The sequence below is a fragment of the Gadus chalcogrammus genome, chromosome 17, assembly GCF_026213295.1.
Source record: "Gadus chalcogrammus isolate NIFS_2021 chromosome 17, NIFS_Gcha_1.0, whole genome shotgun sequence".
Lineage (NCBI taxonomy): Eukaryota > Metazoa > Chordata > Actinopteri > Gadiformes > Gadidae > Gadus > Gadus chalcogrammus.
Window position 1 is genome coordinate 1,291,005 of NC_079428.1, and position 27,005 is coordinate 1,318,009.

The 27,005-nt window shown below is 50.7% G+C and overlaps 1 protein-coding gene across 1 annotated transcript in view; it reads left to right on the plus strand.

Moving 5' to 3' along the window:
* The first annotated feature begins 44 nt into the window (after positions 1 to 44).
* LOC130370388 (ADAMTS-like protein 1) overlaps positions 45 to 27,005 on the plus strand; it is a 37,729-nt gene continuing 10,768 nt past the window's right edge. The window contains exons 1-17 of the mRNA XM_056576148.1: positions 45 to 60; positions 156 to 256; positions 580 to 816; positions 2,174 to 2,300; positions 2,584 to 2,658; positions 4,145 to 4,302; positions 7,993 to 8,113; positions 9,079 to 9,217; positions 9,695 to 9,745; positions 11,773 to 11,977; positions 14,361 to 14,508; positions 15,465 to 15,567; positions 19,987 to 20,288; positions 22,845 to 22,974; positions 25,247 to 25,457; positions 25,875 to 26,057; positions 26,484 to 26,637. Coding sequence (XP_056432123.1) covers positions 45 to 60; positions 156 to 256; positions 580 to 816; positions 2,174 to 2,300; positions 2,584 to 2,658; positions 4,145 to 4,302; positions 7,993 to 8,113; positions 9,079 to 9,217; positions 9,695 to 9,745; positions 11,773 to 11,977; positions 14,361 to 14,508; positions 15,465 to 15,567; positions 19,987 to 20,288; positions 22,845 to 22,974; positions 25,247 to 25,457; positions 25,875 to 26,057; positions 26,484 to 26,637 — 2,461 coding nt within the window. The remainder of the gene's footprint in view (positions 61 to 155; positions 257 to 579; positions 817 to 2,173; positions 2,301 to 2,583; positions 2,659 to 4,144; positions 4,303 to 7,992; positions 8,114 to 9,078; positions 9,218 to 9,694; positions 9,746 to 11,772; positions 11,978 to 14,360; positions 14,509 to 15,464; positions 15,568 to 19,986; positions 20,289 to 22,844; positions 22,975 to 25,246; positions 25,458 to 25,874; positions 26,058 to 26,483; positions 26,638 to 27,005) is intronic.

Consider the following 27,005-nt stretch of genomic DNA (forward strand, 5'->3'; position numbering starts at 1 on the left):
AAGTCAGCTACCGGTCGTTCATTCTTAACAGGAGAGAGAATGGGATGTTTCTAGTGTGTGGTAGCAACAACGCAGGGCAGCTGCTTTCAGTCCTCCCACCCCTGTATGACAGATGTTCCGTGGTTGTTTGTTTTATCGGTCACCCTGACGGCGAGTTCACCCTCTTTCTCGTTTCCTCTCTCTCTCTCTCTTCCCCTTTTTCTCTCACAGGACCTGTGAAGGGCAGAATATCAAATATCGTACATGCAGTAACGTGGTGAGTTCAGTTCAAGCTCATCTTTATGTATCGAGGCTCAGAGGGCTTCATTGCGTCTCAGTTTATCTTGGGATATGGGGAGACGGCAAACTGAGTTTTCAAACCTGGTGAATGGAAAGTTCGGAAAGTGAGATGGAGAGGTCACCAGTGAACGTCAAGTTCACCAAGTAAAAGATATCGTAAAGTTCAGGGTAAAGATATCTCTGAACTTTGTATTGTAAAAGTGATGTATTTGTTGATGTGGATCGTGGATTACCCGCCGAATTTCCTTAATTTGTATATTTATTTTGAGGGACTACATTTCCCATAATGCCCTGCTGCAGGACTGCCCTCCAGAGGCCGCAGACTTCCGGGCGCAGCAGTGCTCGGCGCACGCGGACGTGCGCTACCAGGGCCAGTACCACGAGTGGCTACCCGTGGACAACGACCCCGACAACCCCTGCGCCCTGAAGTGCCTGGCCCAGGGGTCCGGGCTGCTGGTGGAGCTGGCCCCCAAGGTGTTGGACGGGACGCGCTGCTACACCGAGTCCCTGGACATGTGCATCAGCGGCGCCTGCCAGGTGGGTGTGAAGGGGGAGGAAGGGGGAGGGGAAATGGCGGGAGTGTTTATTTTGGAAATTTGGTGGCTCGGGTGATTCCGTAGACTGGGTAGCCCAATACATTTCATTTTAGTTTTGATGCGTTTTTACAGTAGCCAATCACCAAGCTGGCTTTTCCCCCTTTGCGCGCTATTGGCTGGTTTAACACGATGACGACAGGGAAGCGACGGCAGGCAGCCAATTGTGTACAGAGTCATTTGAACTAGGCCCGGTGATCTCGCCTCTCGTGCCTCTCAACAATTTAAACTTCCAATTGTCGATGTATAGAGTGCCCTAATCTCACCTCCGAACCCTTACCTTTACACTTACTTAGTGTAAAGGTAAGGTCAGATTAAGGCATGAAACAAAACATGGTGATAAAGCATATATTTTTCATGTTATTCAATATTTATGTATTATTTTCTTCATCATTATTATCAGTATATGAAAATCTGGCACATTGTCTTTAAGGTTACAAGATTCAAATTAGTTTGACGCAGAAGAAAATTCAATCACCTGCCATGGTTTACTTTGGAATCAGCAAAGTCAGCCATATTTGTTCTACTTTTATAACATTTTATGGTTTCGCTGACACATTCCAACTCCATTTCATTCTTAAAAAACAAAAATAATATGCTTGATTAAACACAAGTCCCTGCCAAAATGATTGCTCGCTGTATTCAACCCCCATTCCGTTCAGATCTTCATATCTACATACTGACTCCCCACCACTGAAACACACACTAATCACTAAAACAACTGGCGGCGATCGCGTGTTGAAATCCACCGAGCGAGGAGTGAATAAACGACAGAACCAATGTTCTGTGAGTGACGCGGGGCGAACAGCGAGCCATCTGCTCTGTGAATGAATGCCTAATGAGCAGGAGAAGGCTCCCAGAACGCGGGTGATGTGACCAACAGGCCAGGGAATCGTTTACAATGCACTTCTTTGCCTTGTTGAATGAAACGGCATGCCGGTGCGTTGCGTGTGCAAGACAGCTGTAGGATCTCTTAAAATGACCACGGTACCTCGCTGTAAAACCACAGAGCGGATCTGTCGTCTTACAGACAGAACGAGCGGGGAAACGCATCCATCAAATTAAAGATGGCTTGAAGGAATGTGTAATAGGACGCAGCAGGGTTACGGTTTTATCTGCAGACCGCAGTTGTATTTTGATAATTAGTCCCGCTGGAATGAGTGTGGGGGGTTGAGAGTATTCATGATGGTCGTGATTGGGAGTGTGAGAATAGAGTTCACAGTGAACTTTTACTTTGTGTAGTTTTTGAGGTTTCATGGATATGTTTAATATAAATACCCCCCCGCGGCTTTTCTTCTCAGATTGTCGGCTGTGATCATGAGCTGGGCAGCGCTGCCAAGGAGGACAACTGCGGCGTTTGCAACGGAGACGGTTCGTCCTGCCGGTTGGTCCGTGGACACTACAAGTCCCAGCATGCCTCTGGGAAAAGTAAGGAAAATGCACACAGGCGGATTTCCTTTGATAGGAACGAGAAACATCACGTGGCATTTGTGTTTGGTTTAAATGACGATACAAATATTGAACCGTCAAAAATGCCCCACAAAGATCGACTCGTCGGCATATATCGATCGTTTAATGTATTGTTTGTTCCAGTACATTTATCTTATTAAAACGTGGTCCTGCATTGAAATTCCTGACTCTGCATCGCTCTTTGAAAGCCTCTCCTCCTCCTCCTCTTCCTTCTAACCTCCTCTCTGCCCTTCCTCCCCAGCGGAGGACACGGTGGTGGTCATCCCCTACCGGAGTCGCCACGTCAGACTGGTCCTCAAAGGTCCGGATAGCTTGTGTAAGTCTTGGTAGGTCCGTGGTATCCTTCCATTGAGAACCTCGAGGTCCTCTTTCATCGAGGAGAGACCCCAGCTCTCTAGCTTCCTCCCCAGTGTGCTTGACCTAAAGGTCACCCTCCAACTAACCCACTCCCTGTTGGCCTTCAACCTACCGAATGCAACTTTATTTTCATTAATGCTCTGATTCATATTAAAGACAAACCATGTCTCTATCTTACTCCAAAGTCATTCTACTCCCCTATTAATGGTGGATGTTTTTTCTGGCCTCTGTTGACCTCCGGGATGTCCCTTTCAATGACCACCATCAGCTACTAGAATATAATCTTTTATGTGCTTTAGGCCATTATTCATATAAAAGACTCCCTGGGTCTCCATCTTATTCCAAAGTCATTCTGCGCCCTATTCATGGGATGTTTTGTTCCTGGCCTCTTCTGTACAGAGGCCTTCAATGTGCGTCCTGCAGCATTTTCAGAAAATGCCGAAAGAGGCTGTGTTTTCATGGATTGCCTTAAGGGGTGTTGTCAAGGCACACTTTGATCGCGGGCCTGTAAAGCACTTTGCCGCTTTAATCCTAATCAGATTAGATCTAATACAGTTTGATTTGACTTGGTTCACTTCAGAGTATAACTACGCTTGCTTAGACTTTTGTTCACTCCATGCTTGGCGTCGAGAAACGCCAAAACTCTTTTGTAAGAGCGCTCTTTTTACCAAGGTTTGCTTGATTAGTTTAGAAAGCAGTTTAAAGCACAGAAGAGAGGCAAAGCTGCTGGAAAGCTTCTCTTCACGGACTCCCAACAGACGTTTGAACCGAAAACATTCCAAAAAGGTATCACTTGTTTCAAGGGGTTGGCAGGCAACCCCCTCTCAAAGCTAATCGATAACAAATGTTTCATCTCCTTCCTCCCTGTCCCACGCTCCACATTTTTCATTAAATATTTCCCCGATCCCAGTTGCCCGGGGCTTAAACCAGAGCCATCTGTTGGCTCAGCTCTGATGTTGGCGTCTGCATGGGTGAAGTGTGTTGTAGCTTTAATAACCAGAATCTGACAAACGTTGAAGTCGCCCACGCTGAATTAGAATCCCAAAAACGGGGTACAACGCTTGGAGTAGCCCCGGAGGTAGAGCGGGTTGGCTGGGAACCTGAAGGTTGCCGGTTCGATCCCCGGCTCCTCCTAGCTGAGTGACGAGGTGTCCCTGAGCGAGGCACTTCACCCTGACTGCTCCTGAACAGCTGGCCGTCGCCCTGTGTGGCTGACTCCGCCGTCAGTGTGTGAACTTGCGCATGAATGACTGAATGTTGGGCAATATTGTTAAGCACTTTGGATAAATGCGCTATATAAATGCAGTCCATTTATCATTTTCCGGCCAGCTTTGATTCATCGATCGAGCAAACTCGAACGCAAACGCTGAGAGATCGCCTATCGAGTGCCCTCTTAAGTCTGCGGTTTCTTTTCAAAATACTAAACCCTTTTCTTTTTCTTCCAGACATCGAGAGCAAGACGCTCCAAGGGGTGAAAGGAGAGCTTTCCCTGGAGGCGTCGGGTCAGCAGCGTCTGGAGAACACCACCCTGGACTACCAGAAGCACCCGGACAAGGCCGTCATGAGGATCGCTGGGCCCCTGGGGGCCGACTTCACGGTCAAAGTGAGGGCCAAAGGTCACCTGACCGGGTTTCCATGCCAGCCGATGCACTCCCTCTTAGAAAAGGAGTTTATGCAATCTATATGCAGTTTATACAATCTATGTGCAGTCATCTCCTGAGAGGTCTCTGCCTCTCAGGAGATGCTTATAGATTGTATAAACTCCCTTTAAGGTCACTTTGCATATAGGTTGTATAAACTCCCTTAAAGATCCCTTGAAGAGCCCTTTAAGATCGCCGTTCGTCTAGCTGGAGGTCGGCTCCTAAAGCCGCTGTCAAACTCAGTTGAAAGGTTTCGCGGTTCAAAACGACCTGAGGTGCTCCTCGGGATTCAAACTCACCTTCTGTATTGCTTCGCTTTTCTTTATGGCTTTTTTCTAGTGGACAGATTGTTGCTTTTTTGGCAACGGGTCAGGAGTGATGGAATGGCTACCTCTGTGTGTAACCGATCCCCTGAAACAGTCCAACGTGTGCGCGCTCCTGGATAGATGCAGGATGACGCCATCGTTCTCTCGTGGCTCACTCCCTGGTGAAGAGCAAAAAAACTGTTGTTTTTTCGCAATCTTTGCGAGGCCCACGTGATCGGCCCCTGTTGCGTGACCCCTCAGTGGACCCCTAGCCCCCCCTGTCCCCTCGTGTCGCAAAGGGTTTGGGATGAGATTGAATGTGAGCCTGTTTGAGTTTGGAAGCTAGCTTGAAGCGGTGTTTACATCCAGCGTGGACGGCTGCCTCGCTCAGCTCAGCTCTTGGAAATGGGTTCCGCATTTTCGGCGCGTTGTGTCATGCAGTGAAAACAATGGTAGCATTACCCCCGTTCGGTTCCAAGGCGAGTAGTTGGTTTTGGCTTAACGGTGTGTCCGTTCGGATTTAAACGATTTAACGTCTCTGGCGGCTACGCTTCCCTCCCCCGGAATAGATGTGTGACGTAACCGCCTGGCCACAGACGGAGAGGAGGGGGAGAAGCGAGCTGGAACGGTGGCAACCGTTGGCGTCGATCTTTATTGAATGTTAACTTTATTGCGCGATTTTCGACATGATTCCACGTGTCTATTATTTTTCCTCTCTCTACCTGTGGATCCGTCCTGCTCATCCTGCTTTGCTTTGAGAGGGATACAATAGCCGGGACAAAGGCTACGGCCTCAGCCCGCCAGCTCGTTTTGAAATCGGTTCAGCTCGTGTTCATCTCCATTGTTTCTCCAATGGCCTCCTGATGATGAACAGCAAAGAATCCCAGAGTCCATCTGACTAGGAATTCCCCAGCATAGTTTTGCGGTATCATTGTGGTTAATAGACGTACACAATTAGACGCGCACGCCCGCACGCAGGCATACACGCACACACACACACACACACACACACACAGTTTTGAAACGGTGTCATGTTTGTTTGAAGGCATGTTGTCCTTGTGTGACTCTGTTTGAATTGTTTCCTCTTTTGCTAACCATCCAGTTTGTTTACAATGTCCTCAACGCAACGTTATGCAAACCATGAGATTGTAATTCCGTTGTGGTGGTTGATATGGAAACCAACGAATGTTTTTATTGGTATTATTGGAGAATAATTCTTTTCTGAACACCTACCTGGACTTTTCCATACCATCTTTATATTTGTTTTCCACAGACTGAACTACACACACACACACACACACACACACACACACACACACACACACACACACACACACACACACACACACACACACACACACACACACACACACACACACACACACACACACACACACACACACACACCAGTGCCAGCAGGTAAACAATAGCAAACCTACGTGGGCTAGCAAATGCTAATAAAAAACTGCAAGTCAGGATAGCACGATAAATAGGAATGCAGGAGACAGAAATCTGAGAGGCAGTAATAAGTGCATAATTTTCTAATCTGTTTCAAGGCAGACGGCCAATTCATATCACGGCAGTGGAAAAGCCCAGGCGAATGGAAAGCCCTATTTAAAAGTGTGCCAGGAACCTCTTTCCACTGTAAACAAGTGAATTTGTACGAAGAGTGCTGGTGTTTGATTTATACATTCGAGGGTAGGTATATATAATCCATCCTTGCTTATTCCCCCAGAACATGGTGGACGAGAGAGACTAGAAGGGGAATATTTCCTAAGCCGTGTATACAAAATCCGTTGAGCACAGATTTCAGCAGTATTCAATACTTTCAGATTTTCCCTTGGCCCCTATTTTTTTGGTGTGTTTTGGAGGACAGCGAGCCACGCTAGGGACCGAGGTGGTTGTGAGGGGGGGGGGGGTGGAAGGGGGGGGGGGGGGGGGGAAGTTATTGCATCGCTACCGGTTTGTCAGGGTAAACTAAACAGACCATTCTTTTTACCGTTTGCATTCTGGTGCAACCAGGGTTTGGAGAGCGAGGGAACGCAGATAGAAAACAACAACAACAACTCCAACATTTTAAAAGCACTTGGGGTGCATATAAACCTTTTTTCGTCCGCAGACAAATCCAACTCGGTGTTCTAACACTCCCAGTGGCACGAGAAGAGCAGTTTGCTTTTTAATTCAGCGTAAACCCAACCGCCTCCTCCTCCTCGCTCTGCGAATGACCGGACACATCTCTTTATGGTTTCTCCGGCGGTTTTGTTTCCGTGTATTCCCCGTTCCTCCTCGGCCCAGAACAATTAGCCCAGCAGCGCGCGTCCCCCGAGCCAAGAGATGGATTTAAAACAAACAGAGCGACGCTCACTCGCAGCCATCTCCAATTCCTTCTCATCTGTTCCACAGTGAGCTCTGAGAGGGAGGGATGGCTGTTGATTTACCGTGGACGTAGCCAAGTAGCTTTTCACTATCCTAGATCTGACGTTGGCCCGCATAATGATAATAACACAGTGCATTAAAAAGGGGAAGTTTAATTGCATTCATTTCCTCAGCTTTGTTCTAGTTGCAGAAATTCAGACAGCCTGAGGTTTCTTTTAGTGTGTTGGCGACGTTTCTGCCCGTGATTCAGCTTTAAATAGAAAGAAAATTCAACAACATCGCTGATTTGTGTGGGAGCCTTTGAAACTCCAGGTTTGGTTCAGGATAATAATGATCTCAGTGGGTTGTCATTCATAAAGAAATTATATTTGTTCCTTCTTTCAAGTTTATTCTTCACTGAAGTATGTAAACTTTGCAAGCACGTTTGTTATTGTTATACTGCGGCACAAATATGTGCTTGAAATAGTCACAAAAATCCAGGTTAAAGATGGAGAAAAAATCGATTATAGGACGATGTTTAAAGCCTGAGTCGGCTATTCATTTCTGAAGCATTTTTGTACATAATTATTGAAATACTCTTTACATGCTGACAACAATTAACAAACCAAATGCTCTGACAAAAAAAACATCACAGTATCTGTGGCTGTGTCAGGGCTTTAATAAAACTGTAGAATAATTTAATTCGACCCGGATGAAATTATTAGATTATTCATTACCTCAAGGCTAGGCGGACGTTTTGCTGAAGCTAGCGCGCTCATCACGGGTTTTGGGGGAGTGGCTTCGGAGAAGACCTTGAAGGGAGGGCTGGGATTGTTTTCAGGATGGATACTTAAAAATCAAACTTTCTCCGACTGCTGTCTAAAAAAGTCAACGTCGCGCATCATTAATCCTCCCCATCCAATCAGGAAGCGGACTATCTCGCGTCACCGTGGGCAACAGTAACCGGGTCTCCCCGTCCTCTCTCTCGCCCAGGTCCAGTACGCAGGCGGCGGCGGGGCGGCGGACAGCGTGGTCCAGTACATCTTCTACCAGCCCATCGTCCACCGCTGGCGGGAGACCGACTTCTTCCCCTGCTCTGTGACCTGCGGCGGGGGTGAGCGCGCCGGGCGGACCGCCACACCAGTGCTCCCAGTTCAATCCTCCCGTCCTGACATTCAGCCCGTTCATTTATTTTAGCTGGTCTCATTGAGATTCAAAACACATCTTTTGCAAGGGGAGGCCTGGCCAAGCGCCGTAGAAATTTCAAACACGGTCGCAACAAAGAGCAGAAACTGCAAGACAGGAAAAGAGTAAGAAAAAAAACAAGACATGAATCATCAAACATGAAAAACATGAATCATCCAATCATCCTGCACTAAAGAACGCAGGTGAACTCTGTTATTGCTGGCCATGTCTATCCTGCCGGAAAGCGATTCTCCCTCTAAAGCAGGGTTAGACATGTTAATTAATTAAGTCATGTTACTGATTTCTCACAATAATTATCAACAATGACTTAAAAAAGGTGGGAAAGAGTTGTTCAAGAATGAGTAGTGCTATGATTAGAACAGGCCTGCGGGCGCCTCACGTGGTCCTTGCGGGCGTCATGGTGCCCGCGGGCACTGTGTTGGTGACCCCTGCTCTAAAGTGATGGCAGAAAGATCGCCCCCTGGTGGTGCGTTGGGTTTCGAACGTGTGCCATCCTATTGAAGGGCTACCCTGGAAATCCAGAGCAACATACCCACTCCCCGATTCCCCTGGCACAGAACATTAACCAATCACATCGGTGTATCTGATATAGGCGGGCCGAAAGCGTTGCTGTTTTACCGACTGGATACGGCAGGAGTCTTATCTATTGGTTAGCTCCACTGGTCTGGATACGTCACCCCTTGTGTTCTTCTGATTGGTCGTAGTGTTATCCAATTGCGTGCAGTGATATTTTCAAATGCATGCTTGGTGCCGCCCCTCGAGTCGGGCCCTTTAGGTGACTCGTTCCCAGACCCTACAGCCTTCCAGATGTGGGTCTGGACCGGCAGGCTGCTGAAGGGCGGGCCCTGAAGCCTCTCCCTCTGCTGTGTGCAGGCTACCAGCTGACCTCGGCCGAGTGCTTCGACCTCCGCAGCGAGCGCGTGGTGGTGGACCAGTACTGCCACTACTACCCCGAGAACGTCAAGCCCAAGCCCAAGCTGCGCGAGTGCAACATGGACCCCTGCATGGCCAGGTCAGTGGGCTGTTGGGGGCGCTGTGGGGGGCTCCGTGGGGGCCCGTGCAGCTTCAGGTGGGACACAGGGGGGACGCCACAGGCCCTGGTGAGACTTTACACCAGTGGTTCTCAAATGGGGGTACGCGTACCGCTAGGGGTACTTTGGAATACGGCAAAGGGGTGCTCAGAATACGATCAAATAAAATAAAAATCAGTTTTGTTTAATCATCCTGAGCAAGGTTAATTTATGAAGGTTTGTACACATAGAAAATCAAGAAAATGGGCAAGTGGTTGAAATGTAAATCTGAAGGAGAATCTGTGAACAAGAAAGCGTACATCAAGAAATACCAAAATGTCGGCTGTTTCCAGGCCATTATAATGATCTCTGTCATATCGGCCGTGATTCTCGCCGGCCACTCCGAGCCAACCAAAGACGAGGACAATCTGTTAGGATTAGGTTGAGGATTAAGAGTATTTTATGTTTCTGATTTTTAGTGACGGATACAAGCAGATAATGCCCTACGACCTCTACCATCCCCTCCCACGGTATGGACTACACACACACACACACACACACACACACACACACACACACACACACACACACACACACACACACACACACACACACACACACACACACACACACACACACACACACACACACTTACCTCAATCAAGCAGGCAGAATATGGAGGGCCAGGGGGTAATCCAGTGATTAGGGGTCGGTTTGACTCCAAGCCGAAAGGTTGCAGGTTGAACCCCCAATCTCTGCTGTCTACATGTGGGCATGCTTGAGCTAAAATCCCCTGCTCGTTAACGTCAGGCCATCCACTGTGAACCACTGTATTAAAGGATATAAAGGATATAAGGACTAAGATGGCCATCCACTGTGAACCACTGTATTAAAGGATATAAGGACTAAGATGGCCATCCACTGTGAACCACTGTATTAAAGGATATAAGGACTAAGATGGAAGCAAGTAAGCAATCAATCAGGAAATCACCCTCATCCTCCACCAGCAAAACCCAACGACCCCCCCCTGGTCCTTCCATGGTCTCAACCCCTGGTCCTTCCATGGTCTCAACCCCTGGTCCATCCATGGTCTCAACCCCTGGTCCATCCATGGTCTCACCCCCATGTCCATCCATGGTCTCACCCCCATGTCCATCCATGGTCTCACCCCCATGTCCATCCATGGTCTCACCCCCATGTCCATCCATGGTCTCACCCCCATGTCCATCCATGGTCTCACCCCCTGGTCCATCAATGGTCTCACCCCTGTCCCCCCTCACCCCCTGGTCCATCCATGGTCTCACCCCCATGTCCATCCATGGTCTCACCCCCTGGTCCATCAATGGTCTCACCCCCTGTCCCCCCTCACCCTCGGATCCCTCCATGGTTTCACCCCCTGGTCCCTCCTCCCCCTCTCTGATAGATGGTCTCCCCCTCCTCCCCCTCTCTGGTCCATCGATGGTCTCACCCCCTGGCCCCTCCCCCTCTGGCTCCTCCCCCTCTCTGATCGATGGTCTCCCCCTCCTCCCCCTCTCTGGTCCATCGATGGTCTCACCCCCTGGCCCCTCCCCCTCTGGCTCCTCCCCCTCTCTGATCGATGGTCTCCCCCTCCTCCCCCTCTCTGGTCCATCGATGGTCTCACCCCCTGGCCCCTCCCCCTCTGGCTCCTCCCCCTCTCTGATCGATGGTCTCCCCCTCCTCCCCCTCTCTGATCGATGGTCTCCCCCTCCTCCCCCTCTCTGATCGATGGTCTCCCCCTCCTTCCCCTCTCTGGTCCATCGATGGTCTCACCCCCATGTCCCTCCTCCCCCTCTCCATCGATGGTCTCACCCCCATGTCCCTCCTCCCCCTCTCCATCGATGGTCTCACCCCCATGTCCCTCCTCCCCCTCTCTGATCGATGGTCGTCCCCTCCTCCCCCTCTCTGATCGATGGTCTCCCCCTCCTCCCCCTCTCCTATCGATGGTCTCCCCCTCCCCCCCTCTCTGATCGATGGTCTCCCCCTCCTCCCCCTTTCTGATCGATGGTCTCCCCCTCCTCCCCCTCTCCTATCGATGGTCTCCCCCTCCTCCCCCTCTCTGATCGATGGTCTCCCCCTCCTCCCCCTCTCTGATCGATGGTCCCCCCCTCCTCCCCCTCTCTGATCGATGGTCTCCCCCTCCTCCCCCTCTCCTATCGATGGTCTCCCCCACCCCCCCTCTCTGATCGATGGTCTCCCCCTCCCCCCCCTCTCTGATCGATGGTCCCCCCCCCTCTCTGATCGATGGTCCCCCCCTCCACCCCCTCTATGATCGATGGTCTCCCCCTCCACCCTCTATGATCGATGGTCTCCCCCTCCTCCCCCTCTCTGATCAATGGTCTCCCCCTCTATGATCGATGGTCTCCCCCTCCTCCCCCCCTCTGATCGATGGTCTCCCCCTCTATGATCGATGGTCTCCCCCTCCAACCCCTCTCTGATCGATGGTCTCCCCCTCTCTGATCGATGGTCCCCCCCTCCTCCCCCTCTCTGATCGATGGTCTCCCCCCCTCTGATCGATGGTCCCCCCCCCCCCCCCCAGGTGGGAGAGCAGTCCCTGGACGGCGTGCTCGGCCTCGTGCGGGGGGGGCCTTCAGAGCCGCGCCGTCTCCTGCGTGGAGGAGGACCTCCAGGGCGTCGTCACGGCGACCGAGGAGTGGAAGTGCCTGTACGTGCCCAAGGCCGCCGTCATGCAGCCCTGCAACGCCTTCCACTGCCCCACCTGGCTGGCCCAGGACTGGTCCCCGGTAAGACCTCTGTACTGGGAACACTGGGAAGGTGTACTTTAACTGTTTTCTTCGATGACTGTTTTTTTTTATTCATTTCATTTGTTTACGGATGAATGACATTAAGGGCATATACATTCGCATTTATGGCGTTCAGCAGACGCTTTTACCCAAAGCGACTTACTTAATAAATACATTTATCAGAAGAAAGAGAAACAACAACATATTGCTGTAGGGACAGTAAAGATGTTCATAGAACCAAGTGCCAAGCACTAACCATCACTAGGTTAACCTAGTGATGTGTGCAAGGACGTACACATCATTAAGTGCAAGGACGTAGAACATACAATAAGTGTGTACATTAAGTGCCAGATTGCTACAATTCATGCCAGTCAAATGTAAACGGTTAACGTTTGGTTTTTAATTGATTGTGGCGTCGACTCTGCTATTATTAGTGACACATATAGACGTTTATTTCCGAGTGTTCTTAATATTTTAATATTTATTACGGACTACTTACTATGTGCTATCTTTGTTTCTTCACTTCTCATCTGGGATTGATAAATTTCATTTTATCTTGGATTGGGAACGGCTGGGATCTTCATTTATTTAGACGTGTTTTCGACCAATCAGTGGGCGGGGTTCTGTACGCATGCGTTCAACCGAATCAGTCGCTTGAGGAATCCAAAGCACAGGCGGCGCAAACACGACACGCTCGATTACCTGTCACCAGGAGGAGGAGAAACAGCCCGCTGACGCCCCGAGATCAGACACGTGTCCTTTATGCTGTTCCAGTCGTTATGAATTTCCTGCGACGCACAGGAAAAGGTGCAGGTTTAAAATATGAGCCGACTAAGTATGAGCCCCCCCCCCCCCAAGTTCCATCTGTTGCCGCGGAGCCAAACCCCCCCCCCCCCCCACCCGAACCTTTTCGGAAACAAAATGACCTCCCTCTCGGGTTCAGATACTATCAATCCTGTAGTAACCGTCAGACTGGTGTCGGTTCACGTTTTAAAATATGATGAAACAAAGCCTCCGTACTGTAAGCCCCCCGGGTACGATGACCCCCGCCGATGGACCGAATGTTTTAGAGCTGAACCCCGTTTCCTAACCCGGAACGACCGGCCAGAGCGTACCGTGATGGAGCGCGCGTTGCAACACGCCGGGCGCTTTTATTGATTTATTCAAGCGTAATTATGGTTTGGAAGAGGCGGCTGTACATCTATCCCGTTTCATGCGTCAACACCTCGCGGCGAAGGTTTCGAGGCTGAGGAATATCCTCCTCCGAGCCAAGAAAAACACAATGTTGTTTTTGTGAGCTGGATAAGTGCCTGGCGAGCTGAGCCGCGAGGATGTTGCTTCTACACGTCGACCTGGCACCGGCGTGGCTCCCCATGGAACGGGCTCGTTGATTAATTATCTTCTAATTATTATCGGAGGAAGAAGAGAGTCGGCGAGGGATGATGCGATAACTCCTAACCGACTCCTGGAAAGTCCACTCACCCTTTTATGCAAACAGAACAGGAACACTCGACTTCAGCGCTAAGGTGATCATGTGCTGATACCTCAACACGGCGCTGCCTTTGCTGATGGCCGGTAGCGATGCTATTGCTAACCCCCCCACCCCCCCCCCCCCCCCCCCCCCCAAAACACACAAAACTTTAATTAAAAACCCGACCGGAACGCCGCTCTGGGGGCCTGATTCGCGGCGTCTTGTTTTCACGTCACTCACAGCCCAGAGGCCGTGGCTGCGGCCAATCAGCTCCAGGTATCCGTCGTCCTCATTAGTGTTTGGAACCCGGGCAGCGGTCCACCAAATCCAAGAGGACCCCTGGATGATATTTAGATTCCACATTCCTCCCCCCCCCCCCCCGCCTCCCCCTGCTTGTCTTGGCGGGGGCCCCAGCCAGCACGCCCCCGGGGGCAGGGTTTATTTGGGTTTAAAACAATGATGAAAGTTGCATCATTCATCGCCATTCCCCGTCGGTGTCGTTTCATTCTCCAGGAATATGCGCAGAATGTCAGATGGGGGAGGGAGGGGGGAGGGAGGGGGGGAGGGGGGGGGAGATATGGGGCGTGTTTGATCCGAGGCGCATGTGAATGGGCTTGAATGTGTGGCTGGAGCGATGACGTTTGATCTCTCCTCCTCCTCCCTCCTCCTCCACCTCCAACTCCTCCAACCTGCACCACCTCCTCCTCCTCCACCCCCTCATCCTACTCATCCATCCTCCTCCACCTCCACCCTCCTCCTCCTCCTCCAACCTCCTCCTCCTCTCCTCCTCCTCCTCTTCCTCCTCTTCCCCCTCCTCCTCCTCCTCCTCCTCCTCCTCCTCATCCTCCTCTCCTCCTCCTCCTCTTCCTCCTCCTCCTCTTCCTCCTCCTCCTCCCCCCCCCCCCTCCCCAGTGCACGGTGACGTGCGGCCAGGGCCTGCGCTACCGGGTGGTGCTGTGCATCGACCACCGGGGGCTCCACGCCGGAGGGTGTAGCTCCACCACCAAGCCCCACATCAAGGAGGGCTGCCTGGTGACGGTGCCCTGCTACCGGCCCCTGGGTGAGTCCCGCCGAGCTCCTCCTCCACCGCTGTGGACGTCGGCGGCAGCATGAGGGTTAACCCGCGGGCTAGGACCTGTGACTCACACTCACTCTGCTCCGTGATTGGTTGGAAGGAGGTGGGATCAAGTTTTGCCTTTTTAATGTTTTGTTAAAAATTCCGAGGACGTGCAAAGTTTCAGCCACAGAAAGTGTGATCATTTAAAAAAAAAAAAACAGAAGGCATCTAGTGGGGAACATCAGGAGGAAATGTCGGTTTGAGTGTTTGGTTTTATAAGGCGAATCAATTTAATTTCGTAACTTTATATCTTGACCTCAGCTTCTTTTAAATACTAAATGCCGGGGTTTGAATACACTGCAGTGCTGAGGAAATCAAATCCCATCACTCGACTATTTCTCACTGCAGCACTACTGCACGACATGTTTGAGATGAACACAAACACGGTATAGGCGTGACCTGGCCCGGCTGCTGGTACACAAAATACGCAAATATCTGACCTAAAACTCAGACAGGAACAATATGGAAACCGTGTAGAGGAATAGGGCGTGGATGACCCCGCCTCTGTATCCACAAGTTTCCACCGCTTCCATGCTTTGCGCGAATCGTGGGCTTCACTACCGGTTGCTACGAGATCGATGAAAACAATCGCCGTCTGTCATTCATTCATTCCGATTTCAACCCATTATTTAGTTTTGTCCGGTTGTAAGTACGTCCTCGAACGGCACACGTTGTTCCAAAGCTTTTTAAAGCCATAATTGTACTCAGCGACAGAAGGACTGTGGCAGTGATGTCATTAGCCTGCCAGCGGATCAGCTGAAAACGCAGCTGAGGCAATGGGCGGCCAGAAGTGCGACCCACCTTTCCCCAGTAACCACCCCAGAAAACCTGTGTAGAACGCGGGCCCCCCCCCCTTGTGACCGGCTGGTTAACGTGTGGACGGCGTGTGCACGTTACAGAGACCCTCCCCGTGGAGGCCAAGCCCGTCTGGCACAAGCAAGCCATCGGGCTGGAGGAAGACGAGGAGGAAGAGGAGGAGGTCAGGGCGAGCGAGGAGCCAACGTAAGTACGCACGCACATGCACATGCATAGACGCGCACATACACGCGCACACACGCACGGGCACGCCCACTCGCATGCATGCACACACACACGCACATACATGCTGTACACACACACATATACATAGAGTACACACACATACTGTACACACATACACACAAACATAAATACATACATAGAGATAAAGTACACACGCACATACATACCGTACACACACGCACACATACTGTAAATACATACACACACACATACAGACACACACACATATACATAGAGTACATAAACCCATGCAGTACACTCACACACATACACACCACCGCCACACGCACAGCACACATGGAAATAAAACAAGTTTAATCCTGCGTTTCATTTCATCCAACGTCATTTTTTAACCACTTCAAAGTCCGAAATTCTATTTCCTCAAATTGAATTGGGCTGATTGAGTTGTGGGTGGATCGGTTACATACTTTGGACGCTCATCATTTTAAAATAATTCCAAACCAAAGTGCTGGCCTGCGAGTGAAAACCTAACAAAGTGCAGGTTTGGAGCAGCAACGACTCACAACTTGCCCAAGAGTCGAACCCTCATCCATCACAACCCTTACAAACACACGTAAATAAGAGGCGACTTTGAGGTCGCCTCTTATTTACATCAAACATCTCCCTGGGATTTTATTGGAAGCCATTAACATTCTCTACCTTGCTCCCATTGCGACCTGGGAAGAGCGCCACTAAAGACTGATGTCCTGCTGAAATCATACCAGCTGTCGGACTATCTCGTTAAATTAGCTTATGAGATCGGTAAATTACCGCGGACACGATCATGATGATCGTGGTAATGGGTCAGTGTAAGGTGACCAGATTTCTGGTATGAAAAACAGGGACATCTGTTAGTTCTGCGGTTCATACATCAACAAAATATCTGAAGATACGATTTCAGAAATGAAATAAAGGAGAAATATTTACATTTTGCCTGTTCTTATCATGACAAGTTCAGTTCTGTCGTAAAACACTTGAAAGCATTTGCCAAATGGTTGACTATGATGTGTTTTACGCTTCGGAAAGCCAGCCAAAATCAAACTATATTTGGCTCCTCACACAGGGAAGCGTCCTGCTAATGGTTGGGACGATAGTTTGACCCCAGCGCTGCAAGGTCGGGTGACAGCCTATCAAATTCACACGGGACTATTCACCTACTGTCTCAAAATTGTCTAATTCTGAGCAAGCTACAACCTTTGCCATTTTAAAATCGATTCATATGTAATTTTAAACCCGAACATTTCCCAGAAAAGGTCAAGTCTTCTGCAACCCAGAAGACTTACTTGTGTATTTCCCGGTGTAAGCCGAATATGCTCTGCCACTGTGGGGTCCCTCTGCTGGGCGGCAGGGCCTGCATGGACCAGGCCCCGGCAGCGGAGGTCCAGGAACACAGCCGTCCCAGTCATAAGCTCTGCGATGTCGTTAGCGGGTGAAACCGAGGTGGACAGGGTCCCCTGTGTTCCTCCGAAGCCTCCGATGTACCGCGGTCATGTTTGATGTCAACTCTCGTTCTCGTCAGACCGAGTCGCAAACAGCAAAGCAGGGAGAAAGCACCTGCGTGCGATAGTAAGCCGTTGTGTCGGGGCAAACGGGCGGGCAAACATACACATATGTTCACATTAAGACCTGCATATTCGGTTGTTGTTGTTAGCCGTGTTGTTAGCAACGTTGCGCGGCGGGTTTCCAGGTAACAAACTTCAGCCAACCGACACGGTGCCGTCTCCAAATAAAACAGGGTGTGGAGATTTGTGATTCTGGTGTGGCTTACAGGACTCTCCCCTCCAACCTTTCAAAAGGTGTAATTCATGTTGTTTACGGTATTTACGACTGTTATAAAGGCAAACCCGAAGGGAATCGGCGTCACAATCACACAAAAAACAATGAAAGGGAGTAGAAAGGGTCAGAAATAAAAGTACATTTCTGTGTTGGGTTAGGACTGTTATCCTCCTGTCTTTTCTTTGAGGAGAGTGAAATACTTTGCAGTTGACTTCAACAAGGAGAAGTAGGGACTCAAAGTCAAATAGAAAACAGGATCTAGGTACTGCAGCCAGAGGTTCTTCTTCCCGTCCCCGACCGTTGCTGGCTCAACACAAGCCGTCTTTTGAAGATGGACGACCTCTGAACTCTTCCCAATGTTTTGCATGAGTTGAGTTAGCTTCCAGTTAGCTAGCCAGCTCCAAACTGCTCTCTCTCTCTCTCTCTCTGACTTATTTTTGGACCGCCAGGCCTGGCGCTGAAAAGAGATGTTAAAAAAGCGACGAAGAACAGAGGAAGCAGAAAAAGGAAAGGAGCGAGCAGGGAGGCGATCGGTTGAGGGGAGAGAGAGGCCAAAACATATGATTTTGCTCAATCGTAAAAGAAAAAACACCAAAAAATCCCACCGTTCCCTCAGAAGTACATAAATAATGACGTAGGGCGCGCTGTCTCGGAGCTTCCAACAACAATATCTGCGAGCCACATGGGCCGCGGGGTACGGATGCAGAGAGCAGGGAGAGAGTGAAACGTTTTTTATTTGTGTTTTGCTTGAGACTTATTGCACCTCTTTCTCTGTGCAGGGGCAATAAGTCTCAATCCGGGGCCACCGTTACTTCAAGCATTCTTTGCTGACTCTTCGAGCACACTTTGCAGATTCTTGAAGCATTCACCGAGCACTCTTTGCCGATCCTTTAGCGATTCTTAGAGCATTCTTCAAGCATTCTTTGCCGATTCTTCGGGCATTCGCCACTGTGCCCGAAGAATGCTTTAAGAATCAAACCCACTTGGTACGTATCCCTCCGCCTGACCCGATCTTTACCTCCCCCCATCTGTGCTTCCCCAGGGAGCAAACACAAACAACACTCACACACACGGCGGATCTCTCAATTTCTGGTTTCAAAGAGAAATAAGAAGAAGAAACAGAGAGAACTAAATGAGTCGACGGGGCTGAAAGCAGACGAGGTCGTCTGTTTAGGAGAAGGCAGATGTTCCTAGCCAGCCGTGTCGAGGCACAGCGGAGGGCCCGCGGTCTGCATGTTACTGACGGTCCACAGGTTGAACTCCTTACTGGTGACTCATGGCCTCGCATGAAATTAGCCCTCGGGATGCTCGTAAAAAGACAAGGGGGGTGTAATTAGGGTTTAATATTGAGCCATCTCGATAAAGACTGCAACTTCACGTTTGGGAAAATCGCTGGCAGGGAACAGAGTTCAGGGGAACAATGAAAAGGGCTTGTTTTCTACGTTAATGCGTTTTAGGACCTCTCTTCCTGTAATGTAGATTAAATCGCTTTACATTTATCTCAACCGAGGCTGAATAGAAGGACAATTTATATGATGGCAAAAGTTTGCTAGGAAACTGTAAAACTGTATTTGTTTTTAAGTAGGGAGTCAAGAATGAATCGACATCAGGCGGTTCTGGCTACTACACAACACATGCACGCAAACACACGCACGCACGCACGCACACACACACACACACACACACCAATGATCACAACTCTTCCACTGATCCAAACAAGTATTCCTCCTCTCCTCTGATGGGTTCTTAAAGACGACAAAGACAGGGGCCCCTACTCTCTGAAGCACCACTGCATCCGGGCCCCTAATGCTACCCAGCTGCCCGGCCCTCGGCGGCAGGACCCCTGTCACTTTATCAACCTAGCGGCCAATCAGAGAGTAGGAGGGCGAGGGAAAGCGCCCAAAACCCTTTTTGATTCTCCCCGAGCCAAAGGGTTTGTGATGCGAGGCAGCGGTCGGAGTCGATAAGCGATTCAGGATTCAGGACGGGATTGCGCCGGCAGCTCTCGGCTGTCACACTGCTCATATGCTGTGCATGAAAATGTGGTTCCCATTGATGTGCACAGTGCTCTCTCTCTCTCTCTCTATATATAGTAGTAGTTTCGCAACCTTTTGGCCTGTGATCCCGTTTAATTCTTGCATCCGCTTCCGCGGAACTTGGGGTTTTGGAAACACTGATGTATTGTGTATATCTATCTCTCTCGTGCTCTCTCTCTGTTTGTCTCTCTCTCTCTCTCTCTCTCTCTCTCTCTCTCTCTCTCTTTCTGTGTCTCTCTCCCTCTCTCTCTCTCTTTCTGTTTCTCTCTCTCTCTTTCTGTTTCTCTCTCTCTCTTTCTGTGTCTCTCTCTCTCTCTCTCTCCCTCTCTCCCTCTCTCTTTCTGTTTCTCTGTCTCTCTCCCTCCCTCTCTCTTTCTGTGTCTCTCTCTCTCTCTCTCTCTCTTTCTGTTTCCCTCTCTGTCTCTCTGTCTCTCTCACCCCCCCCCCCACCTCATGTATTGATCCATCCATCCACCACCACCACCACCACAACCTCCAGCAGCAGCGTGTCTCTGTGGTCTCACCCGTCTCCCCTCCCGTCTCCCCTCCCCTCTCCCCTCCCCTCCAGGTTCGTGCCGGGCCCCTGGGGGCCGTGCAGCAGCTCCTGTGGCTCCGGGGCCCAGGCCCGCAGCGTGCGGTGCCAGGTGCTGCTCTCCTTCTCCCAGACGGTGGCCGACCTGCCCGACGACGAATGCGAGGGCCCCGAGCCCGCCAGGGGCCGCCGCTGCTACCGGGCCCCGTGCACCGGGGGCGGAGCCTGGGACGAAGACGAGGACGAAGACGAGGAGGAGGAGGAGGAGGAGGCGAGAGAGGAGCTCCACGACTGGGAGTACGACGGTTTCAGCGAGTGCTCTGAGAGCTGTGGTGGAGGTAGGGGGCTCTGATTGGCTCAAAGTCTGGAGCCCAGAATGTAATAATAACAATGATAATAATAGATCTACAGCGCTTTTCATGGTACTCAAAGACGCTTTACAAAAAGGCTAATGAATAACACCACAACAATAGACAACGTATTAAGAGAGGGAGAGAGAGGGTGGAAGAGTTTCGGATGGCCACAATCTGCAGGCCATTAAAATAATAGGTTGGCTGATACCGCATCGCAAAGGCAGCTGACCAACCGACGCAGTAGTAGTGGTCGTCTTAAGGTCAATAACACAATGAGTGAAACCTCTCCGGCCAGGCTTAGGCCCCGTCCGCACGGAGCCGAAACAGGCGAGAACCAACCGGTTTGGTTTTTATGTGGTTCAGGAATATCTCCGGAAAGACGGCGTCGTTGCGAAACCGCATCGAGCTGTAGAAACGCTGTAGTAAATATTCAAGGCGCCGGTTCTCCATGGAATAAAGTGGAGCGCATCGAGCCTGCGCGCTGTGTACAAACATTCAGTCTCGAGGAGATTCAACCTTTTAAATTGAGCAGAAATACTTTTTAATGTACTGTTAGTAATTACATTTATCAAGGGGCTTTATTTAAAGCTACAAAAAGAATACAAATAAAATAATAAATAAAGAATTCAACGCAACTCTGATGTCCCCCCGCTGGTGGGGGGCTGACGACGTCATCGCTTGCGGTGATCTTAACACGAAAGCATAGGTCCGGATAGATTTGAAACCACCTCTGAGATTGGTTTCAATAATGTGGGGTTTCGGGCACCGGATTCGCCGGCTCCGTCTGGACGGTCGGCCGAGACGCACAAGACCTTTAATGGCAGTAGACCCTGTTCACAGAGGTGTCACTGATTGTGGGTTTGCTACCTGTATGCAGCAGTGGGTACGGGGTCCACAGTCAACGTGGGATTCCTCCACTCGTCTGATCGACCCCCAGTGCCCGGGTGCAGCAGTAGCAGATGCATCGTTAGTGATACGAGCAACACCTATGCTGGACCTACGATGAGGCCTCTGAGAAAAGGCCCTGGTTGTGTGTGTGTGTGTGTGTGTGTGTGTGTGTGTGTGTGTGTGTGTGTGTGTGTGTGTGTGTGTGTGTGTGTGTGTGTGTGTGTGTGTGTGTGTGTGTGTGTGTGTGCAGGTGCAGAAGTCTGTATTTATGGTTGCATGTGTGTTTCTGTGTGTGTGTGTGTGTGTGTGTGTGTGTGTGTGTGTGTGTGTGTGCGGAAGGTTGCAGGACTCCTGTGTGTAAGTCCTTCTGGTTGTAGGGGGGTGTTGGTGTGTGAGAGCTTGTTTGAGTTCCCTGTCTTTAGCGGTCTGCTAGTGCTCAGGCTAACTGGACCAGTTCTGCCTATGATTAGAGAGAGAGGTATCCAATTTCACACACACACATACACACAGACACAGACACACACAAACACACACACACACACACACACACACAAAGAGACACACATACAGACATGCATACACACACACACATCCATATATACAAACACATACACCTCCACAGAGACACACAGACACACAACTACACACACACAATCACACATACACACAAAAACACACGCATACACACACACACACAACCCCATAAAGACACACACACACACACACGCATACACGCATACACACACACTCCCCCACACACAGACACTCACACACACACACACACACACACGCGCATACACACACACTCACACACTCCCACACGGGGTGGTTCTGCCGCTCCTGTGGACCGTCACACCGCTGGGCCCCTGACTGGCTGTTATTCTCCGCTGAATTAAGAAGCGGGCCCCGCGGTTAGCGCTACGGCGCGGCGCTTTGAACCGGCGTCCCCCCGCTCACACACTGAACCGGAGGTTCACCCGCGGGAGCTAGGGCTATTGCTAGCGCTGCGGTTGAACGGATTGTTTTTCTCGAGGCCTTCTGGAGAGGATCGCCGCTGACGTCCTGCTCACGGAGCAGCTTACCATCGGGGGCCTTTGGGTTCGGCCCCGGCCCCGCCACGGTTCAGTTCACGGCAGGCGGCCGCTTGTAGAGTCTCCTGAGATCGGGTTTCATACGGAGGCGCTAATGTTGGAGCCGCGGGGATAGGGGTCGGCGGTCTGTAGCGCTTTAGACATTAGCGTCGGCAGGGAGATGTACGGAACAAACGGTTCACATATATCTATATATTCATCTGTGTTTTAATAATATATATATATGTATTATTAAAACACAGATGAATGAGGAGTCAGGCGCTAAAACACAGATTACCGCTGATTATGTTCATGGTTCTCAACATTCCCGGATGTAATGTGTCAAATATTGACATTTATGACAACCATTTAGGTCATAACTGGATCAAATACAATCAGAAGGCCATGGAACAAAAGGCCATAGAACAGAAATAGACAATAGAACAAGAATGTAAATAGAAATAGACAAAAATAGAAATAGACTAGACAATAGAACAATAGAACAAAGCCTATAAAAGGTGCCAGCATCAGGTAGTTGCTAGGCCACAGCCACGCTGAGCCCCAGGCTGCTGTGTGCCTCCAGGCCTGCAGGAGGCGGTGGTCATCTGTCTGAACAAGCAGACGCGGGAAGCCGCCGAGCAGAGGGTGTGTGTGAGCTCCCGCCGCCCCCCCCAGCTCCTCCAGGACTGCAACACACAGCCCTGCCCACCCAGGTGAGTCAGGACGCACACACACACGTGCACGCACACACGCAGACACACACACCCACATACACACACACAGACAGCCAGAGACACACACGCACACAGAGACAGACAGAGACACACACACTCACAGAGACAGACAGAGACACACACACACACACACACACACACACACACACACACACACACACACACACACACACACACACACACACACACACACACACACAAACAAACATGTTAATACATCCATCGCAGGGGGCGTACCTCACACCAGCGGGTTTCAAAGCGTTGCGTAAACACCACACTGGTACGTTGTCCACTGGCCCCCCGCAGAACCAAGACATTTGTGGGGCCCTGTTTCGCGGTAAGACACCCCGTGCTCCGTGGGCCGTTCCACCGCCGCCAACACCCTCGTCGAGAGCCCCCCCCCCCCCCCCCCCTCCGCTGGTGTTTTCCCAGGCCTCGGGGCTTGTTTTGTGGCACAACAAGCGCCGCGTCTGACCTGTTTCCTTTGGCCCGAGTAGCTTTCCCCGTAGCCCCCCCATCCTATCCCCCCAGCCTCCAGACCCCCTGCTCACAGCAACACTCTTCGGATCGTATTCCCTATAAAAGGGAAACAGCCATGGAATTTCAACTGAAGTATTGCATTCGTCGCCCCCCCCCTCCCCCCCCCCCCACAACCCCATTCACCTGCTCTCCGTTCCTGGAGCGCTCGTACGAATACGAATAGTTGGAATACTACGGAGGTATTTGTTTGGAGAGCTCTCGCGGCGATATCCGTCATGATCTCGTGTTCGTGTCTTTCCAACCGACCCGGCGGCGCCAGAGCGGGCTAACGATAGCCGAGTTAGCCGTTGATTAGGTCACATGAGACACGCTTGGCGGGAAAAGCACGCGGGGTCCTCGATGTGTTCCGAGGGCTGCGTAAACACTGCCAGATTAAAAGTAAGCAGCGGGGGTTTTACGCGTCTATTTCGGATCCAGGCTCGTGGTTCCGCTCAGTGATTTAGCGAAAGTTGTGATTTTATCTCGGAAGTACGTGCCAGGGGTTTAGCTCCGGCGGTAAATCAGGCTCTAGACGTGGGTCTGAGGCGCCGTAGCGTGGTAGAACCCATCACTTAGGTCCACTGTGCAGCGTGCAGCGCTGGTGAGAGGCCGCTCCAGGCCTGACGCTCTCGCTCTGGCTGTCGGCTCCGTCCTGGTGTCTCTCCCCTCAGACCCCCGACTAGGCTGCCCGCCAAATCAGGATTTATGCCCGAGGTCACGACGACTGTGGAAAGTACGAAGGGCCCGTCTTTTGGCTTCGGAAAAGTACTTTCAGACATCTGTGGGCCGGGGCCACAGATGCTACATCAATTATGTTGTTGTGGAATCTGCGTCCATGCACACTGAACCCCGATGGTTTTGAACTATGATCCTGCTCTTATTAATTGCAGTGATTGATGAGGATCTGGCGATATGGATCGCCAGAAGGGAGATTTCAGATAACAAAGCAAAAAAGGGATCACTCTTTGTGTTTCTTTGTGCTCATGAGTCAAAACCGCCAAACATAAATGGAAAAAGACGCTATCTATCACTTGCTTTGTATAAGGGGAATAGTTTGTGGTTTCAATAATGGGTCGTTTTGATAAGACTAGCACATGGTAGTCTTATCAAAATGCCACATGCATAACGTTTGATAGCAACAGTTGAATTTCCTCAGAGGTTGCAGACATCAGGACCACAGAGCCGCTCACCAGCTTCCGCAAAAGTTGTCAAAGTTCACCTGGACTCTACAAAGCCAACCCCTTACCCCCTCACCCACCCCCACAACACCCCTCTTAAACTGAATGTACGCACTCGTTCAGAGAACACACTTGGTTCTATGAACATCCTTATTGTACCGACAGGGATCTATAGTTGTTTCTCTTTCTTCTGAGAAATTATTATTTATTGTAAGTCGTTATTGTAAGTCGCTTTTGAGAAAAGGTTCTGCTACAAGCCCTGTATATACCAATGTAAATGTATCCAATCCAATCCAACTTTATTTGTCAAGCCCTTTGAAACAACCGTCCTTGACCAAAGTGACTTACAGACTAATAATTTGGAGACATCGCAAAAAGACAAGAAAACAGCTCAACAGCACAACCTAATAAACAACAAGATAAAAAGATGAGTCACAATTTCAATGTCTCCCCAAGTGTCAAAAGCCAGAGAGAAGAGATGGGTTTTGACGAGGCATTCAAAACCATACATACCTATATGTAGGTCAAGCTAAACGCCCCCCCCCCCCCCCCAGGTGGCAGACGGGGGAGTGGAGCTCCTGCTCGGCGACCTGCGGCGTGGGCCTGAAGACGCGGGCCGTGGCCTGTACCCACCGGCCCGCCCGCGGCAGCAACGCCACCAGGGCCGTGCGGGACGAGGAGTGCCCCCCCTCCAAGCCCGTCCCGGTGCAGGCCTGCAACCGCTTCGACTGCCCCCCCTCCTGGGACCCCCTGGAGTGGGGGAAGGTACGCCAAGGACAGCTCGGCTTTAGGGGGAAGGACGCTGGCTTCGGTTTGACCCAACGTTTTGGTTGGGTGTGAAATAGTTATTGTTGGTTATAAGTACGGTAGTTCTGTTACGTTACTCTTATTCAGCAGACGCTTTTGAAAGAAGACAGAGAGCGCGTTCCACAAGGAAGATTTACCCCCAACAAGTGCAACACTACCATTAATCCGAGTACCTAAAAGTCCATAAAACCAATTGATACTTTAAACTCATATTAATCTTTTTTGGATTATATTCCATTGCTGATCTTTGTTTTACCTAGGAGGCTCTTCACGTAATTAATTGGACTGCACACATCTACCGTATGTTTCTGCCAGGTTGTGACCCATCCTTGAAAACGGCCGATCACAGCCCTGTATTTCTACCGTGTGTTCCAGTGCTCCCGTAGCTGCGGCGGGGGCGGCGTCCAGCTCAGGGAGGTGGTGTGCAGGCAGCATCTGGCCGACGGCAGTGCCCTGCCTCTGCACGAATCCTTCTGCCCGTCCACAGTGCCCGGGAGCCAGCAGCCCTGCGCCAGCCAGGACTGCCCGCCCCAGTGGCTGACCGGGGTCTGGTCCCAGGTACACCGCCTCCTGAACGACCCACATGGAACCGAACGATGATAATGAATGCAAGAGGAGTGTCATCCTCTTGATGTGTGTGTTCTCTAGCACATGTGTTGGGCTTAGCTCTGGAGGTGGAGCGGGTTTACCTGGAACCAGAAGGTTGATAGTTTGACCCCCGGCCTCCTCCGAGCTGAGTGCCGAGGTGTCCTTTACTGCTTACTGCTCCTGAAGTGCTGGCTGTCGCCTTGCTCCTTCGTTTGACTCCGCCGTCGATGTGTGAACGTGTGTTTGAACCGTCACCGTTGTATGTCGCTTTGGAAGAAAGCGTCTGCTAAATGGCAATCGTATGCTAATTGTAAATGGGTACGAAAGAGATGATGTCATTATGCATTGTTGTCGTTCCGGTCGTGTTCTTACGCCTGTACTGTACCGGCTGTCCAGTGCTCGGTGAGCTGTGGCAGGGGCCTCCAGAGGGTGGAGACAGTGTGTGTCACGCAGCGAGAGAACGGCAGCGTTCAGACCCTCTCCCATGACGCCTGCTCCACGGCCCCCCGGCCAGCCAGCGTCCGGACGTGCACCATGAGGCCCTGCGACGGTACGAGACCCCCGTCAATCAAACCAAACGGACCATCGGATCTTAAGCTGTGACAGGGAGTTGATGCTCGTCCTGTTACACCCGTCGCTAACCTAGAATCCGCTTTTTATCGCTGGCTTCGGATCACAGAGGTGTATTCTTGTATAGCGTGTTTTTTTTGGGGGGATTTAGTATCTTTGGTATGCTGAGATTAACTAGCCGGACACAGACGTTACTCCTGGCATGTTTATTGTCAAGAGTACAGTACTTACATCCAACCACTAGGGGCAGTAATGCTATTGCTGTCTGCAAGAACCTAGCGCTAGTGGTCGGACGTAAGTATACCACTCTAAAACAGACTCTTTGAACCGTTGTTCGTCTCGACCCCC